The following is a 16,929-nucleotide window of genomic DNA, read 5'->3' as shown; positions in this document are numbered from 1 at the left end:
TAGCCTGCCAAACATGTATTGTAGAGTATGATTGGAGATTCACTATTAGAGGTCCCCCATTATTGGGTAGACACCCTAGTCAATATCCAATCTATATTAGAGGAATTTTGTTGTGTGTGTTGTGTTCTATTAAATAATTGCACAAGTCAGCACACATGGATACTCCTTTCGCTATCAGCCAGTTTTCAATATCATTCACAAAAATTAAACAAGGTGCTATTTGTTTGCATAGTCAATCAGTATCTATTACTGGTTCTCTAATAGAACATACTCTATATACAGTAAGATAAGAAAAGATCAATACATTTCTAGAATGGTCAATCAACATGCTGCATTCAAAAATGATTAATTATTTTTATTATTGATTTGATGGTGCATTTAAGAGCTTGATTTGTATAGGTTACATTTTTGTGTAAAGTAATCTGTTTGTTCCCATCGACTGGTCAATTGAATGATCATATCAGTATGTGTGTGGCCATCATTAGACTGATTGCATTAGGTTTTGGAAAATAAATATGTATATGTTTGGATTCTATATCTCGTTATTGTCCTTTACAGGTTATCTTCTTCCCTTCATCCATGGAGACCTACAGCCAGGTTTTCACCATTGTTTGTGATAACTGCCAGGTCAACGAACTTACACTGGCAGGTGTGTTAAGAGAAAATTTGTAACGTTGTCAATCTTCTACCCATTTTACTGATGATGCACCAATCTGATTAATTTGTGAGGCAAGCAAGTCATCATGCTATGGGAAAGTCTGCAGTAATGCTTACATATAGTTTTCAGTATGCAAAAAAAAAATGGCTCATAATATGGATAATTCCATTTCCTCAGAGTTCAAACGTTTCATTGTGCTTTCCCAAAATGTTCATCTGTGTCAGAGGGCACACTTTTTTAATTGAAAATGGTGAAAGATATTCCAATGTACCACCTAAATAAAGTCAGCCATAAATGGCACACTTTTCCTTTGTTAAAAGCAGTTACTGATTCAAACAGTAGAGCTGTGAAGAGGTTGCTTGCTTGAATGATGTCATATTTTCCTGATTTCCTTTGCAAAAAAGTATGGAAGCTGCCATTGCACTTTTTGATTTACAATTATAGCTGATATTTTGAGTGTAGAGATTAAGTTATATCTAAGTCAAAAATGTTCAATTTCACAATAATTCTCTATAGTTTTGGAACATATCTGTTATTTTTCAGAGCAAGATTCCTAATCTCCATAGAATAATCACTGCCACTTTCATGTGCTGCTTTAGATCAGGACGAAAGATTGTCATAGACTCTGGCAGTGCAAAATTTGGGCAAGAATAGACAAATATATAATGATTAGTAATACATTAGCCTATGTACAGTATGTGTATTAAACCTCAGATTCCATTTTGTTTCTCCTTCTGTTCCAAGGATATGGACAGTTTGTGGGCTTAGAGTTGGTGTCTGTCAGTGAAGGAAAAGACACTTCCTGTCCTGGTGAGCTTACTGATGTCAAAGCTGACCATTTAATACGTTTTCCCAGTACAAATTTACATTCCACAGTGCAAAAGAGTATTGTCATTAGAAACACAACGTAAGTAGATTTAATCAATATAGTCCATGCTATTTGCCTGTGTCAGTAATTTGTATTGTAACTGTATGTTATGACCCATCAGGCACGTCGAGCTTCCATTCTACTGGCAGATTATGAAGCCATATTTACAAACTTTACAACCGGGACAAGCTGTGGATATGGCGAAAATTAAGAATAACATTGATGCAAATACTGCTTTCATGATTAGCCCCCTGCAAGGCGTCCTGCAACCTCATCAAGACCACATGTTCACAGTGATGTACACTCCCACTAAGGTATAAATTAAGACAAATTACCAACTTGGTCTAAATCCATTCTATGTTATCAACAGTGTTGAAGTGCTGCACTTGTAGTGCCTGCAAGTGTTAGTCTTTAAATTGCCCCCTTGGATTCTAGGCCCAGGCTGTAATTAGAGCCTTGAGTTCTGCCCAGCATTTCAAGAAAAAGCTCCAACCCTCTAGGCACTCAGACACATCCTATGTTATCCATTTAACAAATTCCAGAACCAACTGCCAACTGAAGTTTTAATATATGACATTTAAATGGCAGTAAGTGGGGTAAAGCTGTCCATAGATTGATCAAAATGTGCCTGGTTCAGCAGGGACCGGCTGAATTTTCAATCCATCTATGACCATTCCCGCTTGACAGAAGTTGATCTAACAATCAACTTCTGTCAAACACTTTTATTTGATCAGTGGCTGCAGTCAATCAGCTGTAGCAGTGATCAGTAAATTCTGACACATAAGTGAGGTGGATGAAGGAATCCTTCCCGCTGTGCTATTGTGTTCTGACAGTGGGGAGGATCGCTCCATCCACCTCACTTGTCACTTGTGTGCATGGAGAAATCCATTTGTTTTTTTCCCATCAGCCCTCTGGCTGATCCAAAAAAATGAATCGTATATAGTCAGCCTATATGTATGTATCTTTACATTTTAAAAATAAAAGAGTAGGTTGAGGTACCAACTTTGTTGGGTCTTCTCTGTTGTCCAGGAGCATAATAGTTAGATTTCCCTCATTCGCTGTAGGTTGACAGCTTTGTTCTTTAGCTAACACTTGCATATTTTTATTGTGCGTCCATGACAGGTTATATGTGCTCTGCAATGAATTCTCCACAAGAAAATATGGAGAACTTCTAGTAGTGAACTTCCTGTAGAGTAACAATGTGCATAACCCATAAATATGAGATTTAGAAGTGCATAACCCAATAATTTGAGATTTTTAGATAAAGTGTGTGTAAACCCTTACCTATATCCAGTGTAGTGACTAGCATTAGGTGATACACAGGGATGAAACAAATCCTCCTTGTACTTGTTTAACTGCAGCCCTCTCTCCTCTACAGCTGTTCAAAGTGTACAGTTTACACAGAATTTCTGAACTCCAGAAGGCAGGGAGCGGGGTTATGATGTCACACACTGCAGAGCATAGAGCAAGGAGCTTAGTGTAATCTGAGACCTGAATGGAGAGAATAGACAGCCCCCACCCCTCTGCACAGTCACATAGTGAAAAATGCACATCTGAGGCTGTCAATCACCTGCTCTGTGCTCTCAAGTTTGTCTGGTGTCGGCATAGACCAGGGTTTCTCAACCTTTTTTCAGTCAAGGCAACCTTTAAAATAATGCACCCCATTCTATAATATAAAAAAATAAACTAACAGTTTCATATAATACAGCAGTATCTACAAGCGTAGGACACTCAACATTAGAGGGTGATATATTTTTACAAAACAATATACCTTTGCACACTAGTACTGACTAGTATTCTACTGTTTCTCTTCTCCTTCAATTCCTCTCCCTCACTCAGATAATGTGACCCCAGTGCTGATAGAGTGGAGCAGGGGAGGGGCAAAAGGGATGTCCTTAGGTGCCCAACATCCTCCTTATCACTTGATGATGTCATTGGTTGTTAGGATGCCATCAGCTTGCCCGCATGATGCCCAAGGTTGTAATGCTGCAAAAAAAAAAAAAAAAAATGTGGCTTTGTGTAAAAAAAAGGCAGGTCTGATCCACCTGCTGGCTCGTTAACAATTTTTGGGCAATTTGAGGCAATGTTTAGACATTCTGCAATTGCACCCCCGAGTGCCACAAGACCCTGTTTGAGAAAGGCTGGCATAGGCGGTCAGAAGTGACTTATGTGGATAGCAGAGCAGACAGAAATCACACTAGGTGCTTTGGATAGAGGCAAGTACACACTATAATGGGGGGGGTTACTAAAACTGGTGCACACAGAATCTAGTGCAGCTGTGCATAGTAACCAATCAACTTCCAGGTTTTATTGTCAGAGCCTAATTGAACAAGCTGAAGATAGAAGCTGATTGGTTACTATGCACAGCTGCACCAGATTCTGTGTGCACCAGCTTTACTAAATATTTCCCTATAAAAGGATATGATTCAATCTTTTTTATTTTATATGTTTACAACCACTTTAATTAAAACTTTGGCATTTTGTCTGCATAAATAAAAAATAAGGTGAGGTAAAAGCTAACAAGATGAATAGGAAAGAGTTTTATTAAAAAAAAAAAAAAAAATGACTGTTGCTAACCTTTAAACTGTTACTGAATATATTTATATTTTATTTTCCATGCATAGCTAATTGAATATCACAGTGTTGCTCAGATGGTATTAAGTGACATCCCAGAGAATCCAAGGTAAGAAGCCAGCTTCTGATAACACCAGTCATCTTTGCTGGTATATTTGTGACAACGATATAACCATATAATAAACAGAGTGCCACGCAAAGTGACCACGATGGTTCTATTTGTGCTGTGCTATGTTTTATTAGAGGCTGCGTCAGGCATGCTTCTGAAGCAATCCAACCCTGTAATCACTGATTGTTTCCTTATAAATGTGATGATTCAATTCTTGGGAGCGCAAAGTTTGTAAGACGATCGAAGGTATGGTTCCAGGTCTCCCCACTTGAAGTGGTTATATAAACTCTTACATATACCCACTGAAGTGACTAGCCTCAGGTGATACAAAGATGAAACAAATTCTCCTATATAAGTTGTACCTGTTTATGAACAGTCGTCTTTCCCCTACATTCATTCAAAGTTCGGGATTTACATAGGATCTCTCAGCTCTGAAAAGCAGAGGGTGGAGAGCTGAAGCTAGATCAGGGAGGAGAGCTCTGAGAGCTGATTGGAGGGAAGAGACACACCCCTTTTACTCAGCACACAAGAACAGAGCTGAAGCTGTCAATCAGCTGGAGCTCCGTCCCCTGTCACTATTTTTCTCTTGGTGTAGGGAAAACTGATCAGATGTGACTCATGCTGATAGCAGAGAAACGAAACCCCTGTGGGAGCCCAATTGGGGTTCCAGGAATATGGACTTAGGCCACTGCTAAATGGATTTAAGGACTTTCTCACCTTTATAAGGTATGAGTACCTCATGGGCAATTGGGGGCACCAGTGGACTAACTAAGGGCCCTTTCACACGGGCGTTCCGCATGTCCGTATATCATCCTATTTTTTTGCGGATGATATACGGACATAATGTATGTCAATGGCATTGCGGATGTCAGCGGATGACCATCCGCTGACATCCGATTTTCATCCTTTCAGTTCTGTTCCGTTTTTTGGAACGGAACAGAACCCTATTTTTTCCTCTGTTAAGAAAACGGAAAGGAAGCAAAATCGGATGTCAGCGGTGTCATCCGCTGACATCCGCAATGTCCATAGACATACATTATGTCTGTATATCATCCGCAAATGGATGGGATGATATGCGGTCCGCTCCTTGTGAAAGAGCCCTTAGGGGCACTTAGAAGATTGTGTACAAGAATGTGTACTGGAGACTTTGTATGAACTGTTATTTAGTATTTTTCAACAACTTCAGTAAGGAGGTTTATTGTTTATCAACTTCGCCCCGGTCTGAAATTACTTGTGGACAGTCGCAAAGAGGTGTGATGCATGTATGGCGTATCACAAGAACACGGCTTAATAGGGAGACAAGAGGAGATAGTGAAAGGCACATGCAATATCTCTCTTGCAATAAAATCCACCTACCTGCCTGCTTGCAGCATTCCTTGACATATAAACTGAGCTGCGAATGCGCAGCTCAGCTTACCGTGCTGCCCTGATGCCTGTGTATCGGGATGACTGGATCCTGAACATGGCAATGAAGACTGCCGAAGAATGGCACACAGAAGATGATGCCGGCGAAGGACAGTTGAAAGAAAGGTAAGTTTCCTTTCGTTCTGCTTTAGTGTCTATTTAGGTCACCATACATAATGTTTTATATGTATGTGTTCTCTTTTTTTTATAGTGCAAATAAACATCCAATGAGCATTGCAGAACTGACTCCTACACTAAATGATGTCATTGTCCTCGATCTTGAATTCAAGGGGACCACAGAACCATTTAATTTAGTTCTGGAGCCTTATGTAATCATCTTTTCAGGAGAAAGTTTTATTGAAACCACTATGAGGAAGAAGTTTAAAGTAAGTTTTGTTTTTACGTTCCACACCACAACAGATGAAGGCACATACATGACCCTTTTTTCAAAATGCAGAGGCCTACAACTCAATGCAGTTGATTTACTAAAGGCAAATAGGATGTGCATTTTGCAAGGGAAGTTATACTTTGCAAGGGAATTTGTGAATGCGGTTATGACACAAAAATGACTTGTTCAGGGACTAACTGATAATGCAAGCATTAGAATGAGAGTCCTGCAGAATACATCTTAAAAACCCAGAAAAGCTGTTCCCTGTTTCCATTTAACCTGAAAGGCTGCCTTTCTGCTGCTCCTATCTCAATTCCTGCATATACAGTATCTCACAAAAAAAAGCGAGTACACCCCTCACATTTCTGTAAATATTTTATTGTATCTTTTCATGTGACAACACTGAAGAAATTACACTTTGCTACAATGTAGAGTAGTGAGTGTACAGCTTGTATAACAGTGTAAATTTGCTGTCCCCTCAAAATAACTCCACACACAGCCATTAATTTTTTAAACCGCTGGCAACAAAAGTGAGTACACCCCTAAGTGAAAATGTCCAAATTGGGCCCAAAGTATCAATATTTTGTGTGGCCACCATTATTTTCCAGCACTGCCTTAAACCCTCTTGGGCATGGAGCTCACCAGAGCTTCACAGGTTGCCACTGGAGTCCTCTTCCACTCCTCCATGACGACTTCAAGGAGCTGGTGGATGTTAGAGACTTTGTGCGCCTCCACCTTCCATTTGAAGATGCCCCGCAGATGCTCAATAGGGTTTAGGTCTGGAGACATGCTTGGCCAGTCCATCATCTTTACCCTCAGCTTCTTTAGCAAGGCAGTGGTCATCTTGGAGGTGTTTGGGGTCGTTACTATGTTGGAATACTGTCCATCGGCCCAGTCTCCGAAGGGAGGGGATCATGCTCTGCTTCAGTATGTCACAGTACAAGTTGGCATTCATGGTTCCTTCAATGAACTTTAGCTCCCCAGTGTCGGCAGCACTCATGCAGCCCCAGACCATGACACTCCCACCACCATGCTTGACTGTAGGCAAGACACACTTGTCTTTGTACTCCTCATCTGGTTGCCGCCTTCAGTCATTCTGAAAAGATGCTGATTGCCTTGTCTTATACAGATAGATGATAGTGAGTACTCCTACAAACTAATTTATTAAATGCCGTCATAAAGAAATGGCACAAATAACAAAAAAAAATTTTAAATAGCATGAAGCATTGTTTTTAGGAAAGTATTATGACTACACATAAAATATATTTGTCTTGTAGATGTGGAATAACAGCATTTCCTCTGTCCAGTTTGAATGGGATAACATTACAGCTCCGAACATCATCCAGATTGAGCCACATAATGGAAGCATTGGTACCTTTGCAAAGACTTTATTTGTTGGGCTGTTGTGTATTGCTGTATATTTTATTGATTATTTTGCCAGATGACAAGTCTGTAGCCTTGGAGCAACCCTGGATCCAAACTGATCAATGAAGTGATAGTTCTAACTGCCAAAAATCTCAATATATGGAAAGAATACATACCAATCAGCCAAATCTTCATGACCACCCACCTAATATTAAGTAGGTTCCCCTTTTGCAGTCAAAACAGCCCTGACCCATCACGGACGGAACTAGACCTCTAAATGTATGCTTTGGTATCTGGCAACAAGCTATCAGTAGCAGATCAGTAGCAGATCCTTTAAGTCCTGTAAGTTGCAAGTTAGGGCCTCCATGAATCCATAAATACGTTTTTCCAACATATCCCACAGATTCTCAGTTGGCTTGAGATCTGGAGAAGTTGGAAGCCAAGTAAACACCTCAAACTCAGTGTTGTGTTCCTCAAACTATTCTTGAACCATTTTTGCAGTTTGGCAGGGCACATTATTCTGCTGAAAGAGGCCACTGCCATCAGGGAATGCCTTTTCCGTGAAGTAGTGTACTTGGTCAGCTACAATGGTATGGCAGTTGGTACGTGTCAAGTAACCCACATAAATGGCAGGACCCAAGGTTTCCAAGCAGAACATTGCCCAAAGTATCACACTGCCTCCCACGACTTGCCTTCTTCCCATAGTGCATTCTGGTGCCATCTTTTCCCCAGGTAAGCAGTGCACACCCAGCCATCCACATGTTGTAAAGGAAACATGATTCCTCAGACCAGGCAACTTTCTACCATTGCTCAGTGGTCCAGTTCTGATGCTCATGTGCCCATTGTAGGTGCTTTTGGCTGTGAACATGGGTCAACATGGGCACCCTGAACAGTCTGCGACTATACAGCCACATAAACAACAAACTGGGATGCCCATTTTTTCTGTTTTCAACACATCAACTTAAGGGATGACATGTCTACTTGTTGCCTATTATTTTCCACTGACTTTCAGATGACTTTGTAATGAGATAACCAATGTTTTTCACTAAGCCCAGGTTCACACTGCCCACAACTTCGAAGTCAGACCCCAGCAGGACTTCGGCACGACTTGCATGCAACTTCTTTAGCAGAAGTCAATGCAAGGCGTACCAAAGTCAGACCCAAAGCAGTGCAGGAGCCTTTTTCTAAGTTGGAGCAATTCAAGTTGCACGAACTAGAATGGTTCCATTGCACAGAATGGGGTCTGACTTCTGATGCAACAAGTGCTCCAATTTCAGAGAGATTGTTGCATCAGTGTGAACTGTCTGGGCCTTAAACTGTCAGTGGTCATAAAGGTATAGCTGATCGGTGTACAGACTCTGTGCACAGGAAGGAAGGACAGGGCTCCACAATACCAGAGTAGGTGTGATGTGTATTTGGATTGCTCATTGCCAGGAAGGAGGTCTATTAATTGCGCTATGGAATATGCAAACATTTTTGCTCTTAGCTAACATAGTTTAAAGTGTATCTAAACCAAGGAACAAAAATGTAATTGTATTTTCACCCAATGAGTCTTCCTTTTCTAGGGTGTTAATGCTCACTCACTATGCTGTGTCTGTAAAAAGCATCTCTATCACCCTTGCAGGACACCACAAATCCCCTCCTCTTCTCCATAACATAGAGGGAAGGGGTTCTGTAGTTCTCAGGAATAACTGAGAACAATTTAACTGAGAAGACTGCAACACAGGCAGAAAACTTGGGCAGATAAATAAGATTTTTTGCAGGATCAATGGGTATTTTTTTTGCACTGATTGAACAGATATAACAAACTAGTTTCAACAGTATATTTAACAGGCCAAAGATACTAAGAAGACATACAGTATCCAACAAAAGTGAGTACATCCCTAAAATGTTTGTATATATTTATTATATCTTTTTATGTGACAACACTGAAGAAATGACACTTTGCTACAATATAAAGTAGTGAGTGCATAGCTTGTATAACAGTGTAAATTTGCTGTCCCCTCAAAATAACTCAACACACAGCCATTAATGTCTAAACCGCTGGCAACAAAAGTGAGAACACCCATAAGTGGAAATGTCCAAATTGGGCCAAAAGTGTCAATATTTTATGTGGCCACCTTTTTTTTCCAGCACTGCCTTAACCCTCTTGGGCATGGAGTTCACCAGAGTTTCATAGGTTTCCACTGGAGTCCTCTTCCACTCCTCCATGACGACATCACAGAGTTGGTGGATGTTAGAGACCTTGCTCTCCTGTAGCTTCCCTTTGAGGATGCCCCACAGATGCTCAAAAGGGTATAGGTCTGGAGACATGCTTGGCCATTCCATCACCTTTACCCTCAGCTTCTTTAGCAAGGCAGTGGTCATCTTGGAGGTGTGTTTGGGGTCGTTAGCATGTTGAAATACTGGCCTGCGGCCCAGTCTCCAGAGGAAGGAGATCATGCTCTGCTTCAGTATGTCACAGTACATGTTGTCATTCATGGTTCCCTCAATGAACTGTAGCTCCCCAGTGCTGGCAGCACTCATGCAGCCCCAGACCATGACACTCCCACCACCATGCTTGACTGTAGGCAAGACACACTTGTCTTTGCACTCCTCACCTGGTTGCCACCACACACGCTTGACACCATCTGAACCAAAAAAGTCTATCTTGGTCTCATCAGACCACAGGACATGGTAAGTAATCCAGTAATCCATGTCCTTAGTCTGCTTGTTTTCAGCAAACTGTTTGCAGGCTTTCTTGTGCATCATCTTTAGAAGAGGCTTCCTTCTGGGACGACAGGCATGCAGACCAATTTGATGCAGTGTGCAGCATGTGGTCTGAGCACTGGCAGGCTGACCCCTCACCCCTTCAACTTCTGCAGCAATGCTGGCAGCACTCATACGTCTATTTTTTAAAGACAAGCTCTGGATATGACACTGAGCACGTGCATTCGACTTCTTTGGTTGACCATGGCGAGGCCTTTTCTGAGTGAAACCTGTCCTGTTAAACCGCTGTATGGTCTTGGCCACCATGCTGCAGCTCAGTTTCAGGGTCTTGGCAATCTTCTTAAAGCCTAGGCCATCTTTATGTAGAGCAACAATTCTTTTTTACAGATTCTCAGAGAGTTCTTTGCCATGAGGTGCCATGTTGAACTTTCAGTGACCAGTATGAGAGAGTGAGAGCGATAACACCAAATTTAACGCACCTGCTCCCCATTTACACCTGAGACCTTGTAACACTAACGAGTCACATGACACCGGAGAGGGAAAATTACTAATTGAGCCCAATTTGGATTAGGGGTGTACTTACTTTTGTTGCCAGCCGTTTAGACATTAATGGCTGTGTATTGAGTTATTTTGAGGGGACAGCAAATCAACACTGTTATACAAGCTGTACACTCACTACTTTACATTGTAACAACGTGTCATTTCTTCAGTGTTGTCACATGAAAAGATATAATAACAAAAATGTGAGGGGTGTACTCACTTTTGTGAGATACTGTAACACTGTTTCCACATAGTTAGAGGGTAACAGAGGATACCTAATTCACAAATAATACATTCAAGAACTTAATTGATGAGGAAACTATATGCCTAAACTCAAAGCTGTTCAGTATGCACATTACCATTGCTGAAAGACTCTGCAGAGAGCTGCGCATATTTTATTGTGGCATATGTTTCTCACTAGTGGTTGCATGTATAGTTTTGCATTACTAGGCTGAATTAAAGGATAAGTTCAACTTTTATAACATGTTACAGTGAATATATAAAGTCTACACACCCCTATTAAAATGTCATGTTTCTGTGATGTAAAACATGAAACAAAGCTAAATCATTTCAGAACTTTTTCCACCTTCAATGTGACCTATAAACTGTACAATTCAATTAAAAAAAAATTGAAATCTTTTAGGGGGAAGTAAAAATAAAAAACTAAAATAATGGGGTTGCATAAGTGTGCATACTGTCTTATAACAGGGGATGTAGCTGTGTTCAGAATTAAGCAATCACATTCAAACACATGTTAAATAGGAGTCAGTACACACCTGCCATCATTTAAAGTGCCTCTGATTAAGGCCCCTTTCACGCGGACGCACCGCCCGACGGAGTCCGTCGTGCTCAGCGGGTGATCGATCCGCTGATCCCCGCTGAGCAGGCAGATGACAGCTCCATCTCCGCTCTGTGTGCAGAGACGGAGCTGTCAGAACCCCGCTGTCCTCTATAGGGAGATCGGTTGAGAACGGACCGATGTCTGTTCTCATCCTATCCCACCCGATCCGATCCTCCAGACGGATGGAAAATAGGATTCAATCTGTCTGGATTTCACGGATTGGATCAGATAGCAGTGGGTGTCAGCGGAGATATCTCCGGTGACACCCACTGTCCCATAGGGATGCATGGAGAATCCGATCAGGTCCGCCTGAAAAACTGACAGACGGGTCGGATCGCCCGTGAAAGGGGCCTTACCCAAAATTTAGTTCAGCTGTTCTAGTAGGTCTTTCCTAAAACTTTCTTAGTCACATCCTACAGCAAAAGCCATGGTCCGCAGAGAGCTTCCAAAGCATCAGTAGGGATCTCATTGTTAAAAGGTTTCAGTCAGGAGAAGGGCACAAAAGAATTTCCAAGGCATTAGATATACCATGGAACACAGTGAAGACAGTCATCATCAAGTGCAGAAAATATGGCACAACAGTGACATTACAAAGAACTGGACGTCACCCCAAAATTTATGAAAATACGAGAAGAAAACTGGTCATGAAGACTGCCAAGAGGCCTACAGCAACATTAAAGGAGCTGCAGGAATATCTATATCAAGTACTGGCTGTGCGGTACATGTGACAACAATCTCCCGTATTCTTTATATGTCTGGGCTATGGGATAGAGTGGCAAGACGGAACCCTTTTCTTACAAAGAAAAACATCCAAGCCCGGCTCAATTTTGAAAAAAAAAACACATCTGAAGTCTCCCAAAAGCTTGAGGGAAAATGTGTTATGGTCTGAAAAAACCAAAGTTTAACATTTTGGCCATAATTCCAAAAGATATGTTTGGCACAAAAACAACACTGCACGTCACCAAAAGAACACCATACCCACAGTGAAGCATGGTGGTGGCAGCATCATGCTTTGGGGCTGTTTTTTGTCAGATGGAACAGGGGCCTTAGTCAAAGTAGAGGGAATTATGAACAGTTCTAAATACCAGTCAATATTGACACAAAACCTTCAGGCTTCTGCTAGAAAGCTGGACATGAAGAGGAACTTCATCTTTCAGTATGACAACGACCCAAAGCATACATCCAACCTACAAAGAAATGGCTTCACCAGAAGAAGAATAAAGTTTTGGAATGGCCCAGCCAGAGCCCAGACCTGAATCCAATTGAAAATCTTTGGGGTGATCTGAAGAGGGCTGTGCACAGGAGATGTCCTCGCAAACTGACAGATTTGGAGTGTTTTTGTAAACAAGAGTGGGACAATATTGCCAAGTCAAGATGTGCCATGCTGATAGACTCATACTCAAAAAGACTGAGTGCTGTAATAAAATCAAAAAGTGCTTCAACAAAGTAATAGTTTAAGGGTGTGCACACTTAAGCAACCATATTATTATTATTTTTTTTACTTCACTTTACCTAAAAGTTTTCAGTTTGTTGTTCAACTGAGTCTTACAGTTTATAGTTTACATTTGTCTCATTTTTGGACATCACAGACACCTGACATTTTAACATGGGTGTGTAGACTTTTTATATTCACTGTACAGTATGTGTTACACCCATATTCAGGGTGTACTATGTAACATGTTACTGCTGTAGCTGTCCCTGCTGTGATAGCAGGCCGGGGATCTTCTCCCCGTGCCTGCTGTCACAATTTAAAAAAAGACGTGGGGGCTTCACCCACCCGGCTGCGTCATTCATTCAGAGAGTTCTGTGAATGGGAGAACTACAAGTACTCACAGCCTTTGCGGCTGTCAGCTTGTAATTCTCAATGAACTACCAGGGTGCTGTTAAGCGCTCTGGGTAGTTATTTAACACTTCTTGTCAGTGTGTAACTGCCTGCCCGTACAAGGTACAAGCAGGCAGCTTACACTAACAGTCTGCTGGAGCCCTGCATTGCACCCGTGATTTGCTGATGCTTTACAGGTGCCACAAGGCAGCGTCATTTATCTACAGAGTTATGTGAATGAATGAACCACAACTACCATCAGCCATTGCTGCTCATGGCTTTTAGTTCTAAATTAAACTGTAACTAAAGGCAAAACTTTTTTTTTAGTTTTAGATAGAGCAGAGAGGGATTAGAACACATGTCTGTTTTTATTGCTGTCTGTTCCGCCGTTAAGGAGATTCACCCACTTTATTTGTCTTTTTTACAGTTATCATTAAAAGTGAAAGTAAAAGAAAATCCCAAAGTTGTCTCCAGAAAAGTAATAGAGGGGAAATCCTCCAATGGGGATGCTGGCTCTGGGGGCCAGGGGATCCCCAAGGAATTCCCTTAACCACTTGCCGTCTGCCGCCCGACTATATACGGCGGCAGTCAGCCCCTCACAGGCAAAGTGACGTACGTAGGGGTACGTCACTAGCCTGTGAGGCTCTGGGGAGCGAGCGCGCGCCGCCGAATGCGCGCTCCCGCTCGGTCACGGACCCCCCTGCGCGTGTGCCCGGCGGACCCGATGTCCGCCGGGCACTCGCGATCGTCCGTTACACCGGGTAGAAGGCAGGCGGCTAATGTAAACAAAGCCGCCTGTCATTCTCCCCTGTGTAAGAATAGTGATCATACGGTTCTGCTATGTAGGACCGTTGATCACTGTTCTTACAGCTCAAGCCACAGCCAATCACAGTTAGAAACACGCCCCTAGGGACACACTTAACCCCTCCCTCTCAAAAAAAGTTTGTACAGTAGCAGTGCATATGTATAGCACTGATTACTGTAGTAATGTCACTGGTAACCCCAAAAGTGTCAAAAATGTCAGTCAAGGGTCTGATCTGTCTGCCGCAATGTCGCAGTCCCGCAAAAAAATCGCAGATCGCCGCCATTACGCGTTAAAAAAAAACAACAAAAATGACAAAAATCTTTCCCTTAGTTATTAAACGCAATAACTTTTGCGCAAACCAATCAAAATACGCTTTTTGCGATGTTTTTTACCAAAAATATGTAGCATAAAACAAATTGGCCTAAAATGTTAAAAAAAAAATTGATTTTTACATTTTTTTGGGGGAATTTCATATAAAAAAATGTGAAAAATATTGTTATTTTTGCAAAATTGACGCTCTTTTTTTGTTTATAGCGCATGATCAAAAAATCGCACAGGTGATCAAATACCACAAAAAGAAAGCTCTGTTTGTGGGAAAAAAAGGACGTCAAATTAGTTTAGGTACAGCGTCGTTAAATTCACGCAGTGCCGAATCGCAAAATAGGCCCTGGTCAGGAAGGGGGTAAAATCTTCTGGGGCTTAAGTGGTTAATTTGCAGGGATTTCCTGTCACTTCCTGTTTGGCTATGGGACAAGAAGTGAAGGTAAATCTCCACAATGGGACACAGATGGTGAAAAAAAAAAAATCTGACATGGGTTATAACCCTCCCTTGCTCTATCCAAAATGAAAAAAAACTTTTTGCCTATCGTTCTACTGTACCTGCGAGGGCCCTGGTAATCGCCTACCTGTATTGGAGGTACGGGCATTAAGCTCTACAGTCTGCAGGAGCCTGGCATTGCATGTGCGATCTGCTAATTGCGGATGCAATGTTTCACAGGCTCCTGAGAAAAAATAATATTAACCACTTAAGGACTGGAGGGTTTTACCCTCTTAATGACCAGGCCATTTTTTTGCAATACGGCACTGCGATACTTTACCTGACAATTGCAAAGTCGTGTGATGCTGTACCCTAATAAAATGTATGTCCTTTTTTTCCCACAAATAGAGCTTTGTTTTGGAGGTATTTGATCACCTCTGCAGCTTTTATTTTTCGTGTTATAAACAAAAACAAAGAAACAATTCTGAAAAAAAAATATTTTGCTATGAAACATTCCCAGTAAAAAAATTAAAAAATCTAAATTTTTTCATCATTTTAGGCCAATATGTATTCTGCAACATATTTTTGGTAAAAAAAAATCCCAATAAGTGTATATTGATTGGTTTGCGCAAAAGTTATCGCGTCTACAAACTGGGGGAAAGATTTATGTAATTTTAATTTTATTTACTAGTAATGGTGGCGATCTGCTATTTTTAGCGGGATTGCAACATTGCGGCAGACAGATCAAACACCTAACTGACACTTTTGACACTTTTGGGGGGACCAGTGACATTACTACAGTAATCAGTGCTAAAAATATGCACTGTTACAGTACTAATGACACTGGCAGGGAAGGGGTTAAGATCAGGGGCGCTCAAAGGGTTAAATGTGTGCCTAGGGCATGCTTTCTAACTGTGTGGGGGATTTACTTACTGGATGAACACAGAGACCGGTATTCCTAAATAGGAGGAACACAGGATCCCTGTATCCAACACACACAGAACAGCGGTCTGCTGTGTTTACTTTGGCAGACTGCTGTTCTGTCTCCATGAGGAGTGATTACGGGTGCCCAGCGGACATCACATCCGCCAGACCTGCTGATTGGCTCCCCCTCTAGCCAATCGGCGCGTGCGCGCCGCCCCCAATAGGTACGTTGTTTCGCGTAACAGAGTCGACCTGCTGCTGTATAACTACGGCGGCTGGTCAGCAAGTGGCTAAGTGCATTTTTTTTACCTGTGTTTTTCTGACCCTAGTAGCATACTGTTTGGAACAAGCACTGCAAATTAGCATGCACTGCTCCATGTATGCTACACTTCTCATAGTGCAAAGTCTATCTCGGGAGCAAGTGGCTACGTTTCTACATACAGTGGATCCAAGCAGAATGAACGTAGCCACCCTCTAACAGGAAGTCAGATCTTGGCAGCAATTAAAAAAAAAGAAAGAATTTGGAAATTTGGAGAGACTTTTTTTGGTTAAGGATAAATACTTGAATAGAATTTTTTATTTTTAAAACAGATTGTCAATTTAAACTTCTTGTAGCAGTATCCTTTTACAGCTGTTGACCTTGTTCTCAATTTCAGAGCCCAGTAAGTTCTGTGAATTTGAACTGATCTTCACTGGATTACAGACTGGATCATGTGGAGAGAATGTGAATTGCCACATATTACATTCTCCGGAGCCCGTGGTGTTACATGTGGAAGCCAATTTTAAGGTTTTTATCTTGTTATACTTTTGCACTTTCTATTAACAAAATGCCAAGGTAATGGATACTGATAAGGATATTGTAACATATGCTGCCCCTGTTATGTACATGTTTAATAAACTAAGAATCAGAATAATTTTTGTTCAGCAATGCATCACGTCAGTGGCGTAGCGAGGGGGGTGCGGCCGGTGCGGGTGGCATCGGGCGCAATATCTAGAGGGGCGCAGAAAAGTCCTCACTCCCGCCGTCCCGACTCCAGAGTGTGCCCTGTTCACGTTCCTTATACGATATTGGAAACACCACAGTCCTTAATAGTGATTTTCATCTGCAAAGCATTCTTGTGAAATTGCAAATTATATTTAATTCAACTGCCAATATATTTCAGGA

General features: G+C 41.6%; 1 protein-coding gene across 1 annotated transcript in view; it reads left to right on the top strand.

The window, feature by feature from the left end:
- Positions 1 to 16,929, top strand: part of DLEC1 (DLEC1 cilia and flagella associated protein) — a 114,487-nt gene that overhangs the window by 42,748 nt on the left and 54,810 nt on the right. The window contains exons 13-19 of the mRNA XM_082258049.1: positions 559 to 649; positions 1,403 to 1,565; positions 1,648 to 1,840; positions 4,151 to 4,209; positions 5,825 to 5,999; positions 7,279 to 7,372; positions 16,421 to 16,551. Coding sequence (XP_082114175.1) covers positions 559 to 649; positions 1,403 to 1,565; positions 1,648 to 1,840; positions 4,151 to 4,209; positions 5,825 to 5,999; positions 7,279 to 7,372; positions 16,421 to 16,551 — 906 coding nt within the window. The remainder of the gene's footprint in view (positions 1 to 558; positions 650 to 1,402; positions 1,566 to 1,647; positions 1,841 to 4,150; positions 4,210 to 5,824; positions 6,000 to 7,278; positions 7,373 to 16,420; positions 16,552 to 16,929) is intronic.

This window comes from Pelophylax lessonae (genome assembly GCF_965119305.1).
Source record: "Pelophylax lessonae genome assembly, chromosome: 5".
Taxonomy (NCBI): Eukaryota; Metazoa; Chordata; class Amphibia; order Anura; family Ranidae; genus Pelophylax; species Pelophylax lessonae.
Note: the sequence above shows the minus strand (reverse complement) of the source record. Positions and strands in the feature narration are given on the sequence as shown.